Source organism: Cnephaeus nilssonii (genome assembly GCF_951640355.1).
Source record: "Cnephaeus nilssonii genome assembly, chromosome: 2".
Classification (NCBI taxonomy): domain Eukaryota; kingdom Metazoa; phylum Chordata; class Mammalia; order Chiroptera; family Vespertilionidae; genus Cnephaeus; species Cnephaeus nilssonii.
Genome location: NC_137073.1, coordinates 23,307,668 through 23,326,201, shown reverse-complemented (window position 1 = coordinate 23,326,201; position 18,534 = coordinate 23,307,668). Strand labels below are relative to the sequence as shown.

The 18,534-nt window shown below is 46.8% G+C and overlaps 1 protein-coding gene across 4 annotated transcripts in view; it reads right to left on the bottom strand.

The window, feature by feature from the left end:
• SNX29 (sorting nexin 29) overlaps nt 1-18,534 on the bottom strand; it is a gene marked incomplete at its 3' end in the record, with an annotated part of 449,820 nt that overhangs the window by 207,084 nt on the left and 224,202 nt on the right. For all 4 annotated transcript variants that reach the window (XM_079795284.1, XM_079795286.1, XM_079795285.1 and 1 more), the window contains one exon: nt 4,818-4,924. In XM_079795284.1, the coding sequence (XP_079651410.1) occupies nt 4,818-4,924 (107 nt within the window). The remainder of the gene's footprint in view (nt 1-4,817; nt 4,925-18,534) is intronic.

Below are 18,534 nucleotides of genomic sequence, written 5' to 3'. Positions count from 1 at the left end.
AAACATTGCTAATATACCATTTATGTCACCCCTGAGCAAAAATTCAGGGACTAAATACACTCACAGGGTAAATGATAAGTATCTAAAATTTGAAAAATCAATCAACAGCTTAGCTGAGTCCCACCACCTGGGAGAAAGTCAAGATCTGTCTGCCGAGGATGGACTGGCCGCATGGAAAACAGGTCCAAGGTGAGCACACAGCAGGGACAAAGAGGGGGGTGGGGGGGGCCGGGGGGGTGGGGGCGGGAGGAGAGAGAATGAAGAAGGCAGGACAAAGCAGCCCTGGTAAGTGAGGGTGGAAAGGGAATGAGGGAAATGACATCTACCGATCACACGCATGTACAAGCCACAGATGAGCCAGGGGGGGTTGGAGGTAACAGACACACTTCTCTCCTAAGCTAAAAAGGAATCGCTGTGCCAGTCCGGAAAGTGGGAGCATCGGGCTCAGAGAAGGACTATATGCTGAGCAGCTCCGGCAGGTTCAGCACAGGAACCAGCTGAGCCCAGGAGCCTCCCAAGCATTTCTGCTTTTCTTATAGAAGTCCCCGGCACAGGTCACACGGCCACCCCTGGGCCAGAGGAGGGCAGGGGACTCAGATTCACTCCTTCACCAAGACAGCAAGCAATGGTGCGGAGGGCCTTCCTCCCAAGGAGAACAGAAGGGAAGCAGGAAGGTACGAGGTACTTCCTGTCCACCACAAGTACTGAGCCAGATGCTCTCTACTTAATTCTCACAGCCACCCTGCAAGTTTGTACTACTGGCTACCTTTTACTGATGGGAAAACTGAGGCGTAAGGAGGTCACGTGGCTGCCCAGGAACACGTGGCAGTAAATGATGAACAGAGCTCGGTCTGTCTGATGCAGGGTATCGTGTGCCCTCTAAGCCACCCGGCTGCAGAAGGCGGCAGCAAAGAGATGCAGGATGGCAGGCCAAAGGCTGCCCACATTTTACATTCTTCTTGACGGCTACTGCTGGGAAAGAACAGAAAAATTTCTGGAGATAAGTCTACACCAAAGGAACTGTGCTTAAAAAGGTAAAGAAAATCTTAGAACAGATCTATCCTGGAGTGCCCAATAACTTTTATCTTCAAAACCCACAGTAACAACAAATCTATTTTCTCTGATGCCTAGAGCTACAAGAGGGAGGAGAACTTTACAAAAGAAATTCCAAGTGTCATTACTAACAATCCCAAAGAAAAAGGGAGGAACATTCTAGAAGCTCCAGCTAAGTGCACTAGCTCTGCAGAACTGCTGTTACAGACATGGCGCTAGGACCCCAGGAGGCAGGCATAACTATGTCTGCACCTCACCCTGCTTCCTGAGGATCACAGCGGACACATCTACTTAACCCCTGAGACCTGGGAGCTCGCTGAAGACAGGCATGGTGTCTGGTTCATTCTTATAACCCAGGACCAGACTTGGGTAACAAAGAGCGAATGCTATTCATAGGTGAACCATCAATGCCTTTGCAGTCAAAGAAAGAACTCCACCTAGGGAGGTAAATGCCATTTGAGGGGCGTCTCCTACGACCTCACACATTTTGTGGCTCCTATCCCAGAAACATCTCCCAGGGTAGAAAGCAGGTGGAGAAAGGAAGCTAAAGGCTGGGCACCTGGAAGGCACTAAATAAGTATGTGCTCAATGAGTTGGCAGCATCCATGTCTGTTACTCAATGTCCTCTCCAGGCTCTGCAAACTGAACTTCCCCCTAACACTGAGAGCCAGAAAAGGTCTGCCTCCTCTAAAGAGCCATGTTTCCTCCTATTAGATACCTAAGCCCTCCCACCAGGATGCTCCGAGCCCTGGTGAGGCCATGGCACAACTCACTTTCAATCTGGGGTTCCAGAGTCACACCTATCACTCTTCAACCATTACTCTGAACAGCTGAATCCATTCAAGAAACTGTCACTCCCTTCAATATTTATGGGGCTCCTGCCACATGCAGGAGCTGTGCCAGGCAATGAATATGCAATTAAAAAGATAATGCTCCCAGTCCCCAAGGAGCTCCTAGCTGGTGTTCTATCACAATCTGCTTCAGAAGCAGGTAATTCCAACCATATGAGACATCTCCATTCCCTTCTTCTGAAATAACTAAGGGTGTGTGTGAGAAGGGCCCAGCAGTTTCAAAGCTGTTATCTATGGCTGGCTTTCCCCTCGGCTCCTTCCTTTCTTTTAACCGTGACGAGCCTTCTCTGCTGTCCAGTCCACCTTTCGTTTCCTCGATGAGCTCACCTTTCGGAGCAGAGCAGGGTTATGAGTCTGGGCTCCGGTGCTGGATGGCCTGGCTGATTTGAATCCAGCTCTGCTTCTGACCAGCTGGAAACTCTGGGGCAAGTTACTTAACTTCTCAAAACGCCATCTGTGAGCAGTATCTTCCTCACAGGATGCAGCAGTCCATCTCTGTAAAAGCCTTAGCATGGTGCTGGAAATAAAAGTGTGCACCCCACAGCTGGCCGCTGGCACTACAGTAGCTGCTTTATAATTAGTGTGTTTATACTAATGTTTCTCCCCTGCCAGATTAACCTACTCCTGCCACTTGTTTCCAAAAGTTAACCATCACAGGGTGTCAAGAACAATCTTTCTACCTATAGTCCTTGGCTCCTGACAGCCCCCCACCCCCACCCCAGCTAATAAACGATGGCTTTGTGTTGACTTTGGGCTCTGAGCTGTCTGGATGCGAGACGCCAGGTTACTGAACATGAATGTGTAGTGTTCAGGGCTTGTGTGCAAATGGGTGAGGTACATTTTTTTAATATATTTTTTTATTGATTTCAGAGAGGAGAGAGAGGGAGAGGGAGAGAGAGATAGAAACATCAACAATGGGAAAGAATCATTGATTGGCCACCTCCTACAAGCCCCACACTGGGGATCAAGCATGTGCCCTACCGAGAATAGAACTGTGACCTCCTAGGTCAACACTCAACCACTGAGCCATGCTGGCCGGGCAAGTAAGGTGGTTTTAATGCTTTGAGAGACACCTAGAAAAGAATGTTCAGGAACTCCCTTTTGATTGGGATGAATTACAAAGGAGTAATTCCAATGTTGTGGTACTTCAAATAGTTATGTTATTTACATTGAGATGTTTCTTCTTCTGAAATGGAAAGAGAAGTACATCAACTTCTCTCCCACACTCTTTCATCACTCCACTCCAACACGTGTTTACAACCCTTTCTTGGCAAAAGCCAACTCATTAATAGAATGACAAGACAAGCATCACACAAAACACTGTAAAGAGCTCGATTAATGCTAACAGAGGGTCCCGCAAAAGCCTTGCTGCAATGAAATGCTAATATTCACACGTGAAAGATCACTGGCAGAACCGCACTTTGCAACCAAAACAAAGAAAAATCCATCTGGAATAGTATATTCCACCGAAGGAACATCTGTGCTTCAGCCTCAACATCTCCGCTCATTAATGATAACCATCAACTCTACTGCTCCGGGGGTTAGGGAGTCACAAAAGCACAGAAATCTCTACACCAAGAATGTCAAACTCGAGGCCCACGGGCCACATGCCTCATTTGTTTGGCCTGTGTTAGCCTTTGAGTTTGACATGCTTGCTCTACACCCACCCACTGCTCCTGCGGTGGAATTCAGCATTTCACTCTCTGGCAGCTAACAAGAGCCACATGCAAGTGGGTCTGACAGTAACTGGAAGGTACGACTGTATTCTCAGATGTGTGTACACATGCAAAAATAAGTGACTTGTAATAAACACCACCATGTGACCACCATATACACACACCTCTATATATTTTATATACCAGTTATGTAATCAGAAACTAGCTTTCCCACTGAGTGTGGGGATAATTAATGGTTTCTGATTTTTAAAAATAAACAACTTTATCATATCAAAGAAGTATCTTTATTCTTCATTTATAAAGGACATTTTTATCAGATATCAACGATCAATATTATCAAATGGCTTTTCAGTACCCATCAAGATCAATGTCTGCTTTTTTTCTTTTGATCTATCAATGAGCCGACTTGATGAATTTCCTAACATACTAAGCTATCCTTGAAATCCTATATAAATCCTACTTTTATATGGATTGTTCCTTTAATGTGTAACTGATTTTGATTGGGTAATATCTTTCTAGAATTTTTATGCATTTGTGTACAAATGAGGTGTCTATAATATTGTTTCTTAGACTATCTTTGTCGGATTTTTATATCAAAGGAAAGCACACTGAACCAAGATACATAGATACAATCTATGTAGAGATACAGCTATAAATACAAACATATATATATATATATATATATATATGGCTATAGATCTATAGATTACGCTTTAAGGAAATATAAATAGCAAAGGGCTTTTTGGCAGACTTGAAGGGTTTCCTAGAAACCACCATAAAACCACCCAGGCTTGCTACCTTCCAGGAAAACAGCTGTTTAATTACTTTTATAACTTTCTTCCACCAGTATTTTGGTACCCTTCAGGTAGTTTGCCTCATCGTCAATCAATTTTGTTATCTTAGAAATGTTATCTTAGAAAATAAAATAGTCCATATTTTCACATTTATCAGCCCAACAGTGACGTTCTCTCCTGTTTTTAATCTTCTCCAAATCCAAGGGTAGCTATGTTTTCTTATTTTTAACATTACATATTTATGTCTTCTCTCTTATTTCCTGGACAAATGTACCCAAATTTTCAAGTAAATAATATGTTTCAAAGAACCAGCTCTTATCTTTCTTTATCAAGTGCAGTGCTGTGGCTGTTTTGCTAACATCTGTTTAGCAGGCTGGGCCTATTCCTGGGAAGTCCCCAAGGCAGCCAACATCAGCGATAAAGGCACAGACTCCGAGCCTTACCTCGATGAGCTTCCTTTCATAGGAGCTCGCTAGTTCCTCAGCAACTTCTCCCGGCCTCTGCTCGGCAACAGTGACTTCTCCATCGACATTCCAAAGGTTGGGTACCACTTTAGGGAAAGAAAGACATTCCATAAATATTTTAACAGTAATCAAACATTATTCTTCCAGGAAAAAAAATATACATACATACATACATACATATATATATATATATTCTTTTCCAAGTAGCTTCTCCAGAGAGAAATCTCTTTTTAAGAGGGAAAAAGAATCACAATTACTAATTACTTCAACATTGCAACATTTCCACCCAATGGAACAGTGCAATAAAGTGAATGATAACATATATTTAAAAAATGGAAGAACTGTCCTAGAGACAGATGCACATCCCAGGGGGAAACAGACAATGGGCTGGAAGACAGAAAAGCCTATACTTGAATCCTTTACATTGGTCAAGTGTCTTTCTTTCCAATAACAAGTTTTCCACTGAGGCTGTGCCTGTCTACAGCCAAGTGAACTGGCAGTGAGGGTCAGAGTGCATGTGGAACCAATAAGAGTTGGCACTGATAAACTGTACTTAGAGTGAAAGCAAGGCAGCTTCTGGAAAAACTCTAAACCCAGTGCACAATGGAAATGCATAGACATCTTAGAGGGACTGGCTCCCAGGTGAGCGCAGGAGCCGGCAGGGTACTGGGAAGTGAGGTTGAGAGAGAAGAGGAAAGGACATGGAGGTCAGGTTAAGAAGCTGTGGCTTTAATGAATAGGCACTAAAGGCTATGCATGTGCAGTGATGTTTAAAAAACGTTTCAGGAAGACTGAATGATGGAGAGACGGGACTTGGGTCTGTCTTAAGGTAATGTAGGGGGTGGTACATTCTCAGTAAATATTTGATGTATGTGATGACTAGACAGAGGATAGATGGAGGGGTAAGAAGAAAACACCATGCGGCATTAGTCCACGTAAGATACAATAAAGGCTTGAATTAGGGTGCTGGCCTTTGCAGAGGTTGGACACTGAAAGCAGGGAAGACAGTCAAAGGGTTCAAGGGAGTAGGAGGGGTTTGACTTAGGCACAGACTAAGTCAAAACAAAACAATTCAGTAAATGCTCTTGAACACAGCATGCTCCGTGCTCTCTAAACAGCCAACTGAACAGCCTGGATCAACCCGGAGGGCTTTACTGTGTAAAATTTAAAAATTAAAAGAAAAACTTCCATTAAAAAAATTAACACAGCTGACACCAATAGGTATTTCTACTTTTAGGTATGTACCCATATATGTTTACTCTGTAGAGAAGAGTAAATAAATAAAAGCTGGGAATGAGCCAGATAATCGCAATAAAAGTAGAACAAGCACAGGAAAGAGCTGCCCCCGCGGTTAAGAAAAAGACCCAGTGGTGGGTAAGAACATGGACCAGCCCAAGTCGGAAACGAGCAACGACTGTGCAGATCCAGCTTCCGGGTGTCTGCGAGGTGAAGCCCCTGGGAGCCCAACGCAGTGTGATGAGGTGGCCATGAGGCAAAAGGAGAACCTAAGGCCAGCCCTGCAGTGACTGGGATCTGAGAGACAACGGGATGGGTGAAAGGCAGTGGCACCAGGGGAGGGAGACAGTGAAAGTGGGCAAAGGCTGGGCAAAAATGGGGGTCGCTGAGCCTGAACTGCCCGGTGGCTCCACCCCAGCCCCTTGCTAAGCCTCCACCGGACCACAGCTGGTTAGAGCCCACAGAGGCACCAAGCTCCTGAGTGGACAGTAGGGAACACACAAGGATGAAGTCCTAAGTGGTTCCCACCCGGTGGTGACTACAGCTCCACCCCTACCATAGGGAGTGACCAAACAACAACCTGAAGCCTGAAATAGGTGTTTAAAAAACTGTAAGGACTTCCAGGTAAAGTTGCCAGACTGACACACTAATTTACATTCACATCTTCTCAGAATCCCACTAAAATACCAATTTAAAAGTCCTTTCTAAAGGCCTCGCCCTTAAGGAGAAAGAGAATGAGAGAGGAAACAAGACAATCGAATTTTAGAAGCTAAGAAGCAAGTAGATAACCTGTGAGTAACCTGACGGAGCAGAGAAAATGTCATTCTTAGCTGAGAGTGGGCAACACCAAACACCCTCTGATAAAAACGGAAAAACTCGCAAAAGGCCGAGCGATCGCTAGCACAGGCTCTTCTGGGAGTGGGAAGGAGCATGGGGCTCAGAGGAATGTAACCGGAGACTAAGGTTCCTGCTCCGGAAAAGGTAAAACCGTAGGTTTGGACTGAGTTAAAGGCAAAGGTATCTTATGGAAACAGGGATATAAATAAAACACACGGATTTCGAGGTTCTACCACCTTCTTCCCTGCTTCCACAGCCTCCCATTCCCAGAATAGCTGGCAGCCAACCTATACTTGTAAGCAAGGGAAGAGAAAGTATTTTCCTGTAAATCTAACTAACTGGAGGGAAAGATCTAAGGAGACCAGTTTGGGGCGGGGGGGGTCTCTCCAGTGAAATAGCAGAGCCAGATTACCCCTCAGGAAATGATGAAAGACTCTAAATCAGCGTTTTAGTCCCCACGTCTGCCTCTGATAGACAGCCAGAATCACCTTCCACTTGAGACGAGCACCTAAGTTGGAAAGACAGGGACCAGAATAACCAGACAGAGAAAAATAACTCATCGGAAAAAGACACAATTTAGGGAGACGTACACTTCAAGAGCAAGCTATCGGTAATATTCCCAGAGAGAGAGAGAGGAGATGGTGTAGCTGAGAAACAATAATAGATATTTATTTTAAAAGGAGAAAAAAAATTACAGAGAGCAAAAAAGCTCTTCAGGAGAGTAAAACTGTGATAGCCAAAGGGAACACCAGCTATAAAGACCAGGAGGTAAGAAAACGTCCAGAAAATAGAGCCAAAGGGTACAAAACGGAAAACAAGAAATGAAATGAAGAGTTACCACATGAGAAGAGTTAAAAAAAAAAGCGGGAGTGGGGAGGACATAACACAGAGAGGATGAAAACAAAGATATAATTCCAGAAAAGCCCTGGAACCAGGAGACAGGAGACCTGAGCTTGGGGAGCTCCAAGGGCGGCCAGCAGGAGGACACGCCGTGCTCTCCCACCTCACGGTGAAGCCTCAGCATGGGGACAAAGAGAGGGCACAGAGCCCAGCGTGAAAGCGGAATTCTGCAGCAGAGGGAAAGGAGAAACGGCACAGGGTTTCTGAACAGCAGGCTGTGGGCTGGAAAGCAATGAGTGACACGTTGCCGTCCTCCAGGGAAGGCTTTCCGAGCTAGAAGGACGCACCACGCCAAACCACGTGAGAAGCAGGTGAAGACACTTGCAGATACACAGCCTCTCAAAAACTTGAAAAGAGAAGAAATCTAGTTACAAGAAAACAGAGATTCCAAGAAATAGGGGACCCAACACTAACATGTGTGAGAAAATCATTCGTAACCGCCAAAAAGTAAAAACAGCATATACAGCCATCACAGGTGACTGATGGATACAGAAAATGGGGGCTAGCCACACGATGGAATAGTATTCAGCCATGAAAAAGAATGAAGTACTAATACATGCTACAACACAAATGAACCTTAAAAACATCATGCTACATGAAAGAAGCCAGATTAAAAAAAAAGCCTCGTATTTCATGATCCCGTTTATACAAAATGTTTAAAAGGAGAAAAATATATTGGCTTCTAGGGATGGGAAGAAGGGATGGGGAATGATTGCTAATGAGTACCATAGGACTTCTTTTGGGGGTGATAAAATGTTTTGAAATTTGAGAGTGATGATGGTTACACAATCTTGTGAATATACCGAAACCCCCTGAATTGAGTACTTGTATGGTATATGAATTGTATCTCAATACAGGGGAGCAGGAGCAGCACAGCCCCTGTGGCAATGGCAGCAGTGAAGTGGGGGGAGCAGGGTCACAGAGCGGCCAGGCTTCCAGCCACAGAGGCCAGAGGACTCCAGCTGTGACAGCTGCCTCAGTGTGAGCATACTGAGGAAATCTACATAACGAAGAGAGCATTTGGAGATGAATTAGTATTAAGTACATAGAACATGAACCAAGTTAAAGTAAAATGATAAGTATTAACTCAAAAGGAATAAAAAGCTGTGCAAAAATAATGATTATGTACCTCACGGCTCAGCTGGATGGCATTTTCAGAGTCATAATAATGTAATCATGGACCAGGGATCGAACCGAAAAGATTATATGTCTGTGCTGGAGGATGTGTGTGTGTGTGTGTGTGTTTTGTGGGGGCGGAAAGATCAAAGAAAGCTAATCGTCATCTTCCACAGAGAGAAATCAATAAACAGCACCTACAGTGGAGAAATCAACAAGTGGCAACAGACACGTTATTCAGAGATATCAAGGTAACTACCAAAAGAATTGGTTAAAAGGTTTAAAGCACTGCCCTGGCGGTGTGACTCAGTGTGAGCATACTGAGTTTCAGCCCACACACTGAAGGGTCATGGGCTCGATTTCTGGTCAAGGGAATGTACCTGGGTTGCAGGTTCGATCCCAGACCCAAGTGGGGGCCCATGTGGGAGGCAATCAATTAGTATGTGTCTCTATCACATCGATGTTTTGTTTTCCTTTCCCCACCTCCTTCCACTCTCTCTAAAAACAATGGGAAAAAATATCCTCAGGTGAGGATTAACAAACAAAAAAAAGTTTATAGCAGTTGCTTGTGGGGAGTGGGAAATGGGGAAAGGTGATGGCTAGAAGCATCAAGTCTTTTACAATAAGTTATGTACAAAAGTTTGATTTTTAACGAGCTAACTAAATTTGGTGTTAAGTAGAAAACAGAATTTGAGAGGAGGCGGCACAAAGAAATGAGATTTACAAAGTTTGTTAAGATAACAGCGGTGCCCTTTAGAGCGCCCCACCATGAAGCGGGATGCAGTCGGTGAGCAGAGCCTGGTGCTAAGGCCCAGCGAAGGAGTAACTGGCGGGTAACACACAGCACAGCCGACTATGCTGCCCACCTGACCTCTGATCCTGCCTGACCCGGGCTTCCTTCCTCCACCACAGGTCTGCTGGGCAGAAAGAGTTGGCCATGCGGGATGTCTGCACATGTCTTTGGAAATCAAGCCACTGGCCTCTGCCCTCAGGCTCCAGGCTTCGGTGGGCACATGTAAGAGAAATCCACGATCTTCTGCACGGAAGGAGGCAGGTGCATAGATCAGATTTTTAACCTCACAACTGGGGACAGACCTGGACAGTCAGGAATTTATAGCAAGTCTCTTAGAAACTAGCCAGTAAACCTTCCCCTGCAACTATCTGACTGCCTGCTGCCTTGGTTCACGCTCCTGCAGCTTTAACGAGCACATCAGAAACTTCTATTCCATATATAACATCTATATATATAAAAAGCCAGTGACTGGAACACCGTAATGACCAGAATGACTGGTTGCTATGACGCCCACTGCAGCCAATCAGGTGTGGAGCTGACTGGCCAACCTCCCACGGCCCCTGACCCCTGATGGGCTCCCCACACCCCAATCGGGGGCGAGGCCCACCGGCCAATCGCCCGCGGCCCCTACCCCCAGCCAGCCTGGCCCTGATCGGGCCCGGGACAGGCCGGCCAGCCAACCTCCTGCTGTCTCCTCCTCCCAACAAGCCCAGCCCCGATCTGCCCCGATTGGGGCTGGGCCGGCTGGACCTCACCTGTGCACAAATTCATGCACTGGGCCTCTAGTAATGTAATAAAACACTGACCCCAACTATATCATTCTTTGCTCCTCAGTAGGCAGCCTCTAAGATGGCCCCTGGTGAGCACATTTTTATATAACCTCTACCCTTGAGTGTGGGCTGGGCTTATTGACTCACTTCTAATGAATAGAATGTGGAAGAAATGATGAATGTCACTTCTAAGATTAAATTATAAAAAGACTGAGGCTTGGCTTCTATCTTGGGTGCCCTCACTCACTTTGAGGAAAGCCAGCTGCCATCTCATGAGCTGCCACCATATGGAGACCCAGGTGGCAGAGAAATAAGTATCCAGCCACCAGTCAGCAAGAAACTGGGGTCAGCCTCCAGCCAAAGAGCAGAGATGGCTCCTCCCCCAGTCGAGCCCTGAGATTCCACAGCAGCCCTGTGAGACACCATGAGCCGGAGCACGTGGCTAAGCTGTGCCTTGATTCCTTCCTACACAAACTGAAACTTATACATTTGTTGCTTTCAGCTGCTAAATTTTGGGGTAATTTGTTATGCAGCAATGGGTAACTAATAGAGTGCCTTCAATTATTCAACAGGGACTTCTTCAGACACTAACTTTGAATGAGACTGAGTTAGACCATGAAATTACAATGATGGTGACATGGCTCCACATGGATGACATCTACACTAATAAAAGAGAAAGATGCAAATTGACCGTACCTTCGTGACACCCACCAGCCAATCAGGATTGAGTAAGCAAATTAACCCCCCCAAAAAATTTGTGGGTTAATATGCGTACACAGGCGCCGAGCGGCCAGGGGCAGGACGCAGGCATTCCACACCGCTCCAGCCGCTCTGGGCCTCAGGGGAGCATGCGAAGGCGGAAAGGCGGCTCCGGGCCAGAGCGAAGGCAGAAGGTGGCTCCAGGCCTGAGCAAAGGCAGTGCCAGCAGCCAGAGGAAGGAAGGCCCATTCTTGCACGAATCTTTGTGCATCGGGCCTCTAGTTTACTCATAAAAAGGAAAACTAAGAGAAAAACTTGGCCAATACAGCTCAATAGCTTACGGATTAATATCAGGAAAATGAAGAAAGCCATTTAACCAGCCAATAACTGCTCTACTGGCAAAGTCAATATGGAGCAAGGCACACAAATCCGCTTATCCCATTAGTTTAAGGTGATATAAGTACCACATTGGACCTTTTACATTTTCAAGTAAAGAAGATTTCATCGGCCTGGGGAGCAAGAGGACATTTGGGTGTATAAGGAAGGCAGCACAATAAAAGGCTGAGTAACAGCTCGTCATTTGAGAACCCAAAAGGACAGGATGCATGTGATGCCCCCAATAAGCCAGTCAACCTGGAGAGGATCAATTGTGATTGAATTCTGAAAGTCAAATCTAAACAATAAATACAGATGTTTACAATGGATTAAACTAAAAGTTTGGTTTTTACAGATGCATGGTCTCTGAGAGTAAGCTGTAAGTTTTAGAAAGATAATTGACTAGCCCAGGAGAAAAGCATAGTTCCTCCTATTATGTCAGTAATAGCTCACCCTGAATTCAAGAACACAGGCTTGAAACATTGGTTAGCACTGCAATCTCAGTCCTAAGACTTAATCATCACTAATTCCAGTCCATATTTTGAGTGACTTTGACGGTGCTCAGAACTTGATATTCTGTCCTGAATGAGGACAAGAGGCATGCAGCTGCCACATGCAACAAGACAAATAGTCTTTCATCTACATGTTAGGTATTTCAGTTCTGGGTAAGAAACTTAAGTTGTACTGAAAAGGCCAAAGATCTGTCCAAAAGCAAAATGAAGTAGGGGATATATTTCATGTGCTAACCAAAGTTTGAGGCTTGCATCCATATACAATGGTCCTCATAATGCCCTGGCCGGTGTGGCTCAGTTGGTTGGGGGTCATCCCATGCACCAAATGGTCACTGGTTCCATTCTTGGTCAGGGAAAGGCCCAGGGCACATTCCTAGTAGGGCGCATGCAGGAGGCAGCTGATTGATGTTTCTCTCTCCCTCTCTCTTCCTCTCTAAAATAAATGAAAACATTTTTTAAAATAAATAAAATGACATTGCTTCATCTTATACAGCACTTCAGCGTTTACAAAGCATCTTCAAACGCACCAGCTCACTGGAGCATTGTTACGAACACTGCCTGTTTTGTCTGTGGCTGCTGTCTTGTAGGGATCAGTGTCCCCTGACCCAGGGGGAACCTTTCCACTGGAACCTTAACGTGCCTCCGAGTTCCCATCACAAGGACCTGGCCTGCTGAACTCAGCCTGGCCATCATAAGCTTCTACCCAAGGTGAATATGTCCACGTTACCTGTCTGACACAGGATGCTCCATTAACCCAACCCATCTGGTTAACATCCACATAACTCGCCGGAAAATCTGCACTTTGTTAACTTGCAAACACTCTGACTAGTCAGTTATCTTCTCCTGTGTTTCCATGATGGCATCATTACAGAAGTTAGACTCCAAGTGGAAAAATCTGGCAGAAACAATAAGCTTTCTCTTTTTAAATCCAAATAGACACTAAAACTGTGTTGGTAGCAGCACAAACACTGACTTTACATCAGAACCGTTTCTCATGTTCTCTGGGTTGTCAGCACCATGAGCAGGTCATTGAAACTCAGCGAACATGACACAGTTGTTCAGCTCCTTGCAGCCGCCATTACAGTTTGGAGGTGTCTGTGATAAGTCATCCGAAATAAGTAGACACTATGCGGGTCTCACTAGCAGGCACAGAGAACACATAGAGTTTTCTGCCTAAATTCTTTTAAGCAAAACTTCAAATACCATGGAGAGCAGCATGGCAAACAGTGTGATAAGGTTACTGTTTTGCTTTCGATTTGAACAAGCTTAGCATGACCCCAGATGCAAACAGTGGGAGGTGCTGATGGTGAAAGAGAATAAAGAACCATTTTTAATTCAGAGACAGTTCTCTTGAATATCCTAATGGTCCTGTGACAGCAGGCCAGGCTCGGTATGGTGGGAAATCTAGGACAGTTTCAGGTTCCAAAGGAGAAAGGCTCCCCCTGGGTGAGATGATAAGGGACCCTACAGAACAGCAGGCACCCACAGCTGTTCCAGCAAAGGGCCCCGTCTCCACAATAACAGCAGCCCTCATTTTCCATGGGCCTGGCAAACAAGACAGTGTGCGCTCTGCTCTCAGACAGATACCGGGCCTAAGTCTGCCCACCACTCACCAGGGAGTGACCTTGGGAAAGTCTCTCATTTATTCCCTCAATACCTTGCTGCTGAAGAATCATTACATGCCAGGCACTAGACGCTAGAGATACAGGGGTGGAAAAAGTGAATGCCAGTATGAAGCTTACACTCGAGTAGGGGAACTCAAAATAAAGAACTAACTACTTACCCTGTCAGGCTGTGAGAAGTGCTCAGGGAAGGTGAAAGCATGAGAAAATGATGGCAGAAGAATACTAATTAAATAAAATGTAAGGAAAGGCCGCACTAGAGAGATACCATCTGAGCAGGGACCAGAATGAAGTGGGGACATGAGCCATGCGAAGCCCTGGAAGAGAGCATTCCTGGGAAATGCAAGTGCCAACGCCCTGAGGTACGCACAGGCCTAATGTGTTCCCAGAACAGCCAGTGTGGCAAAAGGATAATGGATGAGAGAGATGGACAAGAAATGAGACCATAGAAAAATGGCATGGGTTTTCAGACTATGGTATTTTATTCTGAGCAAAACAGGAAGTCCCTGTAAGTCTGATCAGACATTTTTTTTAAAGATCACTCTACTGGCTGTATGAAGGGGAAAGTGGGAGGCTGGGAGAGGAGGTACAGGGGTGAGGAGGGGAGGCACACAGCTCAGGTCTCCCTGCAAGGAAGGACTTGCCATTCTGTACAAACAGTGCAGGTAGTTGGCAACCTCCAGGTCCAGGGCCCTCCTGGGCCACCCTCGCCAATGGCTGAGCACAGAAAGGTCTTTCTGCCCAATGTGGGACCCTGCTGATGGGCAGTCTTTGCCCAGATCTCCCCACGGGGCCAGGTGAGCAAAACTGTTGGATTCGCAACAAAGTCTGAGGCTTTCCCTGCCCACAGCCGCATGTCCCCTTCATCTCTCACAGGCACTACCCCCAGTACACCTCCTGCACTCCTACCTTTGTCTTGGCATCTGCTTCCTAGAGGATCCCACAGACTCAGCTGGTCAGGCCCCTAAAGCAGTGTCCAGGCCAGAGGCGATGGTGCTGGCCTGGATCCTGGTGACAGCAATGGTGTGAGAAGGAGTGAAAGAAGGCAAGAAGGGGAAGCCAGTGAGAGAGTTAATAGATTTGACCGGGGTCTGGGTGAAGACAGGAGTCAAGGTAGCACCAAGATTCTTGGCTTCAGGAACCTGGAAGGATGGCACTATCATTCCACGGGCTGGGCAGCCTGGGGAAGGAGCAGGTGTGGTGGGGAAGAGGTGATGACCACGAGGAGTTTGGCTTTCAGACAAGCTATGTTTGGTACAGCCACCAGTCAGCTGAGAAAGATAGCACAAATGCTGGAGCCTGTGAGTCTGGAAGTTAGGACTGGACGTATGGAACCAGGAGTCAACAGCATCCGGAGGAGAGGAACCACAGGACTAGGTGAGATCACTAACCTTTGGAAGCTGAGTTTCTTCCTGTCACAAAATAATAATAATGACAGCCCTCACTCCAAACCCAGGATGGAACAACACTGCCACCTGCCCACTCGGCTCCGGGCTCACCAAGCCAGGTGTCACCTGGGACTTAGCACTGAGCGTGTATGGCTTTGTAGGGAAGGGGCAACAGATGAACTCTGGCTGCTACTCAGCTAACTTCGACCTTGGGGAAGGGAGTCCCCCAAAGCTGAGACACCTTCATTCAACCTAGAGTTCTCAGGAGAAGCCAGGCCATCGTACCTGGGGAATAAGGTGGATAGAACGCACAAGAGACTGTGGCATGGAAAAGGGGCGGCAGCTCCCTGCCCGGGTCTCACGCTCCAGCACCACACATCTCTGGGCAGAATGAAGAGGCAAGCGAGCTACTGCTCACTGAGCCCTAGGATTCAGACCATGTTATTTAAGGCTCCATGTCGCCACTGCAGGGAGCAGAAAATAGAGGTTTGGACTATTTTTTTAACACTGTAAATTTTGGACCCAGTAATACTAGCCCCAGTCTGCCTGACCTCAAAACGCCACACTCTTCCCAACTCACCACACTGCCTTCCTTCCGTCTGAAGGCCACTCCCCAATGTGGCCCCAATGTCCACTTGTGACAGGCTGCCAGGGGCACGAGTGAAGACCCCAAAGGAAAGGCACTTCCTTACATGCATCAAACACACACACACACACACACACACACACACACAGACCCTTACAGTCTGGGTTGCCTACGCACAGTATAAGAGCATTATAAATATCAAACTCTCCAGAAAGTGGAAACCTAATTCTTCAAACACTGGATATAAACCCACCCATCTCACAGAGAGACGGTTCTCTGGGTTTTTACCAGAAGGGGCCATGTGGTAGCCAAGCTAAGAAAATGTTACCGAAGGATGTCCTAACAGGTGATATTCACCAACCTGTCCACAGTGCAGACTCACTTGCATCCCTCAAGAACAGGACCAGGAACCCAGGATTGAGAGTGGACTGTTCTTAATAACTGACGAGGATGCAGGTATGAGAAGTGTGGCCAAGACACAGGCATCCTTGGGTCAAACCCTGGCTCTGTCACTAACAGGAGTGAGAACTTAGCACATTACTTTACTTCTCTGACCCTCAGTTTCCTCATCTATAAAATGGGGATGATAGGCCTTCTTGTAAGGATTACACAAGAGGAGAATATAAATTACTTTGTATTCTCACCCCAAGCTTCAAAGATATCATTTTTAAAAGACAAATGCAAAGTGACGGTCCGCCTTCTTTTTCAAATCAGAAAGCCTCTTCGTTAGAAGTTTCCGTCTCCTCAGGTATTCCAGAGAAACGCGCTCACCTGTTTCGATCCACATCTCTCTTCCAAGACATCATCTAAATATGTCACACACACACACACAGGGCAGCTGGGAAAGGCTGCTGCATAAAACCAGAGCGGTCATCACACCCTTCGCCAGGCACGTTTCACCTGCTCCTGTGGCACAGCCTGGCAGAGGCTCTGTGGAAAGTGCTTCCTGAGCAGACCTCTGAGCCTCACTGCACTCGAGAGCCCAGGGAGGGCAGCTTACCGCAACGGGGCAAGGTGGCATGGACGGTTCCAAATGCTGCTTGTAAAACTGCTCATTCCAAACTGCAGATGTGCTCAGGTTCGACACTGAAATTACTACCAGAAATGTGTGTGATGTGGTTCTATTTTGGGGGGAGGCAGTGGGGGAAGGAGGGAGGAAGAAGGACACCATTCAGATGTGTATCTGGAGGTCTGAGTAGGGACAAAGGGCACCCCCAGCTGTTGGCCTTGGTAACCTGGGTGTGGAGAGCAGTAGATAACAAGCACTGCTTTCATTCTAAACCTTTGGATCATTTTGTTCGAAACAATAAGCATGGGTGACTTTTACAATTCATTCCTAAAGCAGCAGAGCTACCCACATCAGAGGCAGAAATTGTCACCTGTAAGCCCTGGGTTTATGGGAATCTAAACCCACCTTGGAAATCACTGTACAGACTGCCCATAAGAAGATGCTCTGGAATTTCAAACGCCCGGGAGAAGGATTTCTTGCAACTGCCTCAATCCTCGGGCTGCGCCATACCACAGGCAGCTAGATGTAGTACGGTTCAAGCAGGAAATGTGTTGGTAGAATGAGAGGGACACCACAGTGCCCAAGGCACAGGAGCCAGATGCAGGTGGACCTGGGCTCAAATCCCAGCTCCACCACCTTCTGCAAGGATTTCTGCTCGATACAGAAGGGATAACTGCAACCTTCTCGCAGGACAGAGAATTCGACAAGGAACAGAGAGGCAGTAGCAAAGGCCTTCTGCGGAAAGCATGCTCTGTACGTGGCAATGGTGGTAGTGGCCGTTGGGGTAACAAATCTTACATAATAAAAAGGTAATATTTAAATTACCATCACTCCGCTACGCCCACGATTGGGCCAGCGGGAGACACAGGGGGCGGGACTCAGGGTAGCTGGGGTGGTGATTGGGCCGGCAGGACGCTGAGCTCGCGTTGCCAGCGGCGACGCGAGCTCAGCGTCTGCGCCATGGCTGTGCTGCGGCACAGACAGGCATCTGGGGCAGCGAGCCAGCGTTTTGGAGGTTTGGAGGCGGCGCGGCTCGGAGTCTGGCGGCAGTTGGGCCGCAGGAGCACGTGGTGGCGGCCCCAGCCTTCCTGAGTGGGAGGCAAAGGCAAGACCCCGGCCTGGGCTCCGGCTGCAGGAGGACCATGCCCCCGCCCCGCCTCGCCCTAGGGGCCCAGGGACTTCGGAGCTGCCGACCAGCGGACAGACAGCTTACACGTGCATGATTAAATCATGCACTGGGCTTCTAGTGAAACATAAAATCTCGACCTTGTCTACCTAGACCCGTGGTTGGCAAACTGCGTCTCGCGAGCCACATGTGGCTCTTTGGCCCTTTGACTGCAGCTCTTCCAGAAAATACCACGGCCTGGGCGAGTCTATTTTGAATAAGTGGCGTTAGAAGAAGTTTCAGTTTAAAAAATTTGGCTCTCAAAAGAAATTTCAATCATTGTACTGTTGATATTTGGCTCTGTTGACTAATGAGTTTGCTGACCACTGACCTAGACTATAAGGACCTTAAAGTCAAAGGCTCCCTCTTGTTTCTCTGAACCCACAAAATGTTCAGAATCAAAAAGGGCACAAATTAGATTCTCCGTACTTCCTGACTGATCAATACCTCTTTGAGTCTGAAATGGATCAACTTATTGAGAACACTGGTCAATAAAGACATGCCGTCTCACTGGAGAGGCCATCTAACTGGCAGGGCATGGCTAGCAGGGCTCAAGGGCCTTGTTATGTTTTCCTTCATTTCTTTAACAAGAAATAAAAGTAATACATGCTCACTGCAGAAAGGACAAATCCATTTTTATATTTTTACTAGTGTCCCGTACACAGATTCGTGCACATTGAAAGGAAAT